At 35.9% G+C, this 8348-nt stretch overlaps 1 protein-coding gene across 1 annotated transcript; it reads left to right on the top strand.

Moving 5' to 3' along the window:
- Window positions 1–7187: 7187 nt before the first annotated feature.
- Window positions 7188–8120, top strand: LOC103212035 (olfactory receptor 2T33-like). The gene has a single exon (XM_007958035.1). The coding sequence runs from the start codon at window positions 7188–7190 to the stop codon at window positions 8118–8120; it is 933 nt and encodes a 310-aa protein (XP_007956226.1).
- Window positions 8121–8348: the final 228 nt, after the last annotated feature.

The raw sequence follows: 8348 nt of genomic DNA, 5'->3' as shown, positions 1-8348 counted from the left end.
TCTCTCACTCTATTCAGAAACTAATTTTGATGCTTTTCTGAAAGGTTGGCAGTTGGAGCAGGGCACCATCAAGTTCTTTTGATCTCAGGATCCTGTAGGCTGAAATTCCCTGAGTCCATCAGAGTCTTGGATTATTTATTTTCCATGAGTCTTTGATTTTCTACACTCTTCTTTCTCCTGACAAAAGGAGACCAATAGTTGTGTCTTAGATGGCCACTCACAAACTTTTAAGACCTTAGTCACTACTAACCAAAGTCGGATATAGAAAAATGTTTTTCCCTATTACATTATGTCAAATGACCTTGGTATTCCCTGTTACCAGGATCTGAGCCCAAAGGCTAAGGGACCTAATCCCTTAAGGTGTTTAGTTGCAGCTGAGAAGTTATATCCTAAATTTGCCCCTTGTGGTAGTTAAATTGTGTGCCCACTTGACTTGGCCTGGTTTTGAGTGACTGGGCTGCTGCATACAGTTATTCCCCCTATGTGACTGGTAATCACCTTGATCGTGGAATGTACTGGAGCAACTGACTAGCTCCTTTAGGGATGTGGTCCCCTTCCAGAATATAAGAAGCAGCTTTGAGAAAGATCTCTGCAGCTTTTCTGCATGTTTGGACCCTGCATGTAACTGAGTCTTCATTCAACAGTCTGTCATGTTTCCTGTTGATCTTGGGACTGTCTCTGGTCTTGAATTAGTTGGCAGCCATATTGTTTGGTAATCTTGAGACTGTGCCATTTTATTCGTCAGCCTGGGGTTTGTCAGCATCAGCAGCCAGCAACTACCTGAGTGAAGAGGCTCCTTAGCTGCACATCCTTGCAAGCCTTTCCTGTCTTGTTGAGCTTTGCTACTAGTGCTGGGCAAGATGGTATCTCATTGTTTTGATTTGCATCTCTCTAATGGGTAATGATCATGACCATTTCTTCATGTGTTTGTCGGCCACCTGAATATCCTCTTTGGTGAAGTATCTATTCATGTCTTCTGCCCAGTTTTAATTGGATTGTCTTTTTGTTGTTGAGATTTTGGAGATTTGTATAAATTCTAGAGTTGAGTCCCTTGTCGCATATGTCATTGCCCAATATCATTTCCCAATCTATAGGTTCTCTTTTGACTCTTTTGGAGAAGTCTTTGGAAGCACATAAAAATTAATTTTTAGAAGGTCCCATTCATCTAGTTTCTCTTCTGTTTTCTGTTCATTTGGGGTTATGCTTGATAGACTATTTATGCCCTATATTATCCCACTGCCATCAGGTCGGATCTGATTCATAGTTACCCCTCCTTAGGTTTCCAAGACGATATCACTATGGAAGTAGATTGCCAAACTTCCTTCTGAGGAGTGGCTAGTGGGTTTGAACTGCCAGCCTTCTGATTAGTAGCCAAATGCCATAGGCACTATGCCATTTGCCCCTAGTTTGTCCTTGAGGAACTTTATACTTTTAGGTTCGACATTTAAGTCTTTGACCCATATGAAGTTAGTTTTTGTGTATGGCATAAAGTATGGATCTTGTTCCATTTTTCTGCAAATGGATATCCAGTTTTGTCAGCACCATTTATTAAACAGATATTCTCTTCCCCATTTAATGCATTTAGCCCCTTTGTCAAAGATCATCTGACCATAGGTAAATGGATCTAATTTTGGGTTCTCAATTCCATTCGATTGAAATGATTATGTGGGTCTTTTCCTTTGTTTTATTTATGTGGTGGATGATGTTGATTGTTTTTCTAATGTTGAACCATCCTTGCATACCTGATATGAAACCCATTTGGTCATAATGAATTATTTTTTTTGATAATATGTTGGAGTCTATTAGCTAGGATTTTGTTGAAGATTTTTGCATCTATATTCATAAGGGATATTGGTCTGTAGTTTTCCTTTTGAGTGATGTCATTGCCTGGTTTTGGCATCAAGGTTATGCTTGGTTTATAAAATGAATTTGGGAGGATTCCATCCTTTTCTATGTTTTGAAAATTTGAGTAGGATTGGTGACAATTGTCTGAATGTTTGACGAATTCTCCAGTGAAACCATCTGGGTCAGGACTATTTTTGTTGGTAATTTTTTGATGACCTGTTAATTGCTTCTTTTATTATGAATCTGTTCAATTTTTCCACATCAGTCTGTGTTAGTTTAGGTAAGTGATGTGTTTCTAAAATCTGTCCATTTCTTCCAGATTTTCAAATTTGTTGAAATAAGTTCTTCAAAGTTTCCTGATATTATCCGTTTTTTATTTCAGTCGGTTCGGTTATGATGTTGCCTATTCCATTTCTTATTTGTGTTATTTTTATTCTCTCCCTCTTTTCCTTTGTTACCTTTGCCAGTGGTTTGTCAATTTTATTAATCTTTTCAAAAAACCAACTTGTACTCTTGTAGATTTTTCCTATTGTCTTTCTACTTTCTCTTTCATTGATTGTTGCTTGAATCTTTGTTATTTCCTTTCTTCTGGTGACTGCAGGCTTTTCTTGCTGTTGCTTTTCTAATTGTTGGAGATGTTGGTTTAAAGTGTTGATTTTGGCTCTTTCCTCTTTTTTAATGTCTGTGTTCCTTGCTATAAATTGGCCTCTGATCATTGCTTTGGCTGTCTCCCAAAGATATTGGTATGTTGTGTTTTCATTCCCATTTTATTCAAGGTTATTTTTGATTTCTTTTTATTATTATTATTATTTCTTCTCTTACCCAGTCATTTTTAAGGAAGATATTGTTCAGTTTCCATGTGTTTTCTCTTTTTCCATTGATCCTCCTATGCTTGATTTCTAATTTGATAGCATTGTGATCTTAAAAGATGTTTTGTGATATTTCAACATTTTTAAATTTATTAAGATTTGCTTTATGGCCTAACATATGGACTATCATGGAGAATGTTCCATGTGCACTGGAAAAGAATGTCTATTGTACTGTTGTTAGGTGAAGTGCTCTGTAGATGTCTATAAGGGCAAGTTGGTAGAGATTATTGTTTAGCTTTTCTACATCTTTGTTGAGTTTCTTTCTAGTTGTTCTATCTTTCATTGAAGTGATGCATTAATTTCTCCCACTATGACTGCAGACTTATCTATTTGCCTTTTCAACTTTTTTAAAGACTGATTTATATAGATTAGGGCATTTTCATTGGATCCATGGACATTTATTATGATTATATCTTCTTTTTCAACTGATCCTTACAATCATTATATAATGTCCTTCCTTGTCTCATATTGTGATTTTTGTCTTAAAGTCAATTAGATCAGAAATTAATATCGTGACTTCCACTCTCTTTTGCTTACCATTTTCTTGGTATATCTTTTTCCAACCTTCAATTTTTAGTCTATTTTTGTCTTTGTCTAAGGTGTGTCTCTTGTAGACAGCATAATGATGGATTGTGTTTTCTTATCTAGTCTGCAACTCTCTAAATCTTGAGTGGTGCACTTAATCCTTTAACATTCATTATCATTATTGACAAGTATAAATTGGTTGCTGTCATTTTGTGATATGCTTTTTCATAGTGTTCCTGGTTTCTTTGCTCGATATAATTTTCTGTGCTAAGTTCCTTGAGTTTGTGAATCATGTTATCATATCCTTAGTTTCTATTGTTTGAATATTTGCTAAATATTTGTGCTTGTCCTGTTTTTATTGAGATGTGAAAGTTTATCATTTTTTTCATTTTACTCTGTGATTTATAATTTTCTTTCCAAGTTTAGAACAGTCAATTCTATCTCACAACTCTCTTGACTTCCTCACCATTTAGAAGTTCTGTAACTATACTATTTTCCCCATCTTTTTGGTTTGGAGTTGTCTTCATTTGCCAATTGATGTCTCTAGGCTCCTGTTTACAATTTTGTAAGCTTATTTTGCTTTGGGTGCATCCATAACTGTGTTACATTCTGGGTTATGTCATCTTGTGTATTAGTGGTCAGTTGTTGTTTGCTATTATTGGTTCTCTGTTTATAGGACTCCCTTTAGTGTCTCTTGTAATGTTAGTCTGGTTTTAAAAATTCCCTTAATTTCTGCTTATCTGGAAATCTCCTAATTTCCTCATAATATTTGAGGGACAATTTTGCTGGGTATGTAATTCTTGGTTGGCAATTTTTCCCTCTCAGGGTTTTATATATACCATCCCATTGTCTTCTCACTTCCATGGTTTTATGCTGAGAAATCAGAGCTTATTCATATTAGTTGTCCTTTGTAAGTAGCATTTTGTTTTTCCCATTTTGCTTTCAGCATTTTTTTTTCCTTTGGTTTTGATGAGTTATATTATGATATGTCTTGGTGATTTTCTTTTGTGGTCTATACTGTTTGGGGTTCTTTGGACTTCCTGAATAGACATATGCTCATCTTTTCTCATATCATGGAAGTTCTCTTGCAAAAAACCTTGGGAAATTTTCTCAGTGGTTTTCTTTTTCTCTTCTTGTTCTGGAATTCTGATTACTCATAGGTTATTCCTTTTGATGGCATCTCACATGAATTCTAGGCTTTCTTCATTTTGTTTTGATCTTTTTTTCCTGATTGATGCCTTTCCAAAGAAATATTCATGTATTTGTCTTCAATCTCATTAATTTTATCTTGCAATGACTCAATTCTACTGCTTTTCCCTTTCAATGTGCTATCTATTTCTGAAAATTTAGGATTAATTTTCTGGATTTCTATCTGTGGATTTTGTATTCTTTCTAATTTTTCATTTATTTTGTTATTTTTTTCTTGTATTTTCTTCTGAAATTGTTCTAGGGTTTCATCTAAATTTTATTTATTTTTTCAGTGTTTTCCTTGATCTGTCTCTCAATCCTTTGAAGATACCTAAATATAATTCTTTTGAATTCCTTATCATGGTGTCCCAATGCTGCTTCTTCCTAGGAATGTGTTCTGGGTGTGTATCCTGCTCCCTTGTTTCTACCACTTTATCTTGCTTCTTTGTGTGGGCTGTGATGGTCTGTTGTCTCTGAGATGCTGCTACATTGTTGTATTTAGATCTCTGTTAACTGTTTGTGAAGAGTATTTATTGGTGACTCTGGCTTTTCCTGGTGGTCATTTATCGTTAGCCAGTTGGTGGAGAAGGAAGTGGTGGTTCTCACTAAGTGTAGCTGCAGGAAATTCATGTGTTGTTTTGTCATATGGGAACTGTTGCTGTTTGCCCCTAAGTAAGACAAAAATTGAATAACCACCAAAAAAATAAAAAGGTAAAAAAAAAAAAAAGCACTGTGTAAAGACACAGGAGCAATAACTAAAAAAAGAAAAATAAACACAGTATCTGGGGAGAGGGCAAGGAGAGGAAGAAAGCAGAGTAAGAGAATAGTGAAGAAAGAATTGTGAAAAATGCAAAAAGAAAAACAAGAAATAGGGTTAACCATGAGAAATAAAATAATGGGAGCCAGGAACAAGTAAGAGAGAAAAGGCTGAAAACTGGAACCTGGGAAGAGAAGAATAAAGAATAGTAATAAAAAGGACAAAAATAATACTATTAAACTAATAATTTTAAAACAGACAAAAACAAACTGAAAAAAAAAAATACAGGAAATGAAATCTGAGCAGAGGGGCACCAGGCACCTAGGCTCTGTCCGAGCATACAGACTGGGATGGAATTCCTGCTGGCCCAGAAGGTGGGTGGGAGTGAGGGATGGCCACACTTCCATTTACCAAGAGGTTGTGGGGTATAAGAGTAACAAGGGGAATATTGCATCTTTCCAGTCATTCGTGTCTGGAATGTCCTTGTGGTTCCCAGCAAGTGGAGTCTATTCTTAGTTCCCTGGAATCTAGGAGAATATTGTCACTTTAAATATCCAAAATGGTCAAAGGGCTTGTGAACTTCAAAATGGCCTCACCCTCCATGCAGGCAAAACTCCACAGTTCAGCCAACCTTACTCTTCACTGCTTCGCCTTTTATTCACCAGCCACCAGTGCAATCTTCTGTGCACCCCCAACTTTGAGGGCCAATTTTTAGGTTAATTCTTAGATCCTAACACAACTTGGCAATATCCTATCAGTGTGTGCCATCAGGATCACTGAAAGACTGCAGCTCCATAAGTCTCCTTTTTTTTTGGTGTTTTCATGCAAGTTTTTCTGCTAGTTAGAGTTTAGTCCACTTCTATATCCTTCCCTTCAAAGTTCAGAACTCCAAGATTTTCTTCCATATCTGTGTTAACTGGTTCACCTTTTCTTCGTTGAAGAGGGTGTGTTCAGTCTGTCTGCCTATTCCACCATCTTCCAAAAGTAAATGTGTAGCTGTATATTTTATTTGTAGGATATGCTGGTAAAAGTGAATGAGTAGCTGTATATTTTATTTGTAGGATATGCTGGACCTCAGGCTCATTTGGTGGTTATAAGATCATTTGGGTAAGTCATATTTAAAGGTGTATTTTTGTCATTTATTTTAAAAGAATATAATTGAAGACCAAAGTAATGTGAAAGTATGCATGTAATAAAAATTCATTATGTTCATTTATGAAATTATTCATTTTTAATGGAAATATTCAATTAAGTTCAGCATTTTAATTTTAAAACATAGCATGCCCAAAATTAAAAAGTTGAGAGCATTCTAAACATAATGACACATAAACACTCTAACCAGAAACACAAGTCAAAATGATATAAGGTATATGGTGAAGCATACAGCTGTAAGTCTGGTGTGGCTGAAAGTCTGGTGTGTTTGAACTGTAGACTGCATGTGAGTGTAGTACAGAAGATTTTAAATTTTTCATTTTGTTTCCCCAGTAAACATGTTTTTATGAGTTTACATTTTAGTACCTTTTGAAATTTTAATTTGTCTTGATATTGAAAAATGTTATGGGAGAAAATATTTACTCCATATCTGAGATACATGTAAAAGTAATAGTCAGGAGGAATAAAGTACATAAATCTGAATCTCCTTTAGAAATATCAAAATTATAAAGAACTGAGATTTCATAAGTAATATTTTAACACCATGGGAAAATTATGTGTAGCATACTGACAAATTATTTTTAAAAAATGGGGTTTAATTTGTACTACTATGTACATACAATAATCAATTTAGTTTGAATCAAAAATGGTTTTTAGTAACTACAGTGGTGGATGGTAGGATGCTATGACAAAATTCTTGTTAGTAAGTAAAAAATTAAAATAAAAGTAAGCCCCCAATTCTGAGATTTTCCAGCCATTTGACCAAGTTTTCTTAAGGATATATCCAAGCTTTTCTTAAAGTAAATCTCATTTATTTATCATTCTTACATTTTTCAGGTCACAGTAGAGCTATGGGGAATACAAATGACACTAGAGATGTAAACTTCATTCTTCTAGGGCTCTTTAACCACACCCAGATCCACCTTTTCCTCTTTGCCGTGGTGCTCATGATCTCCATTATCTCACTGATGGGTAATGCCCTTATGATCATTCTCATCCACATGGGTCCCCGACTCCATACACCCATGTATTTCCTGCTTAGCCAGCTTTCCCTCATGGACATGATGCTGGTCTCCACAGTCATTCCCAAAATGGCATCCAATTACCTGACAGACACTAGGTCTATCTCTCCCACAAGCTGTGGAGCCCAGATCTTCCTATTTCTCACTATAGGAGGGGGTGAGTGCTTCCTCTTAGCAGCTATGTCCTATGACCGCTATGTGGCCATATGTCACCCATTGCGCTATCCCATTCTCATGAGTCAAAAAATCTGCTTGCTTATGACAGCAAGTTCCTGGTTCCTGGGAGGAGTTGATGGGCTAATGCAGGCTGGTGCCACTTTGAGCTTCCCTTATTGTCACTCAAGGGAAGTCAATCACTTCTTTTGTGAAGCACCATCACTGGTGCAGCTTGCATGTGCTGACACCACAATTTTTGAGTTTTTCATGTATATCTGCTGCATTTTGATGCTCTTGATCCCTTTGGCTCTCATTTTGGCCTCCTACAGCTTAATCCTGGCTGCAGTTCTCCATATGCAGTCATTTGTAGCCCGAAAGAAAGCCTTTACCACTTGCTCTTCTCACCTAGCAGTTGTGGGACTTTTGTTTGGTACAGCCATGTTCATCTACATGAGGCCCAAGTCTTACCATTCAGTGAACCATGATAAGGTGGTCTCAGGTTTTTACACCATCGTCACACCTATGCTGAATCCTCTTATATACACAGTGAGGAATAGCGAAGTCAAAGGAATCTTGAAGCGGCAGATGGAAAAACTTTGTATGTGATATCAACACTGAGTATAATTTGTCAAAAAGGTAGCACCAAAACTAATACAGGACACATTTCTAAAATATTGTTCTGTTGTTTTGTTCATCCCACTTAATTTCTTCATTTGTGTTTAATTGAATTAATTGGCCTGGCTTTGTCAATTTTCTATACAATTTTTCATTGTTACTGTATGATTAATTTAATAATTAGCAAACTAATTAAAATTATATTTGAGCTCTGTTATA

This window comes from Orycteropus afer, unplaced genomic scaffold, assembly GCF_000298275.1.
Source record: "Orycteropus afer afer isolate SDZICR_OR568_19922 unplaced genomic scaffold, OryAfe1.0 scaffold00840, whole genome shotgun sequence".
Taxonomy (NCBI): domain Eukaryota; kingdom Metazoa; phylum Chordata; class Mammalia; order Tubulidentata; family Orycteropodidae; genus Orycteropus; species Orycteropus afer.
This window is presented reverse-complemented; position numbering and strand designations above follow the sequence as displayed.

Excerpts from the sequence above, each read along its gene's own strand:
- LOC103212035 (XM_007958035.1), top strand. The coding sequence starts at position 7,188 with ATGGGGAATACAAATGACACTAGAGATGTAAACTTCATTCTTCTAGGG.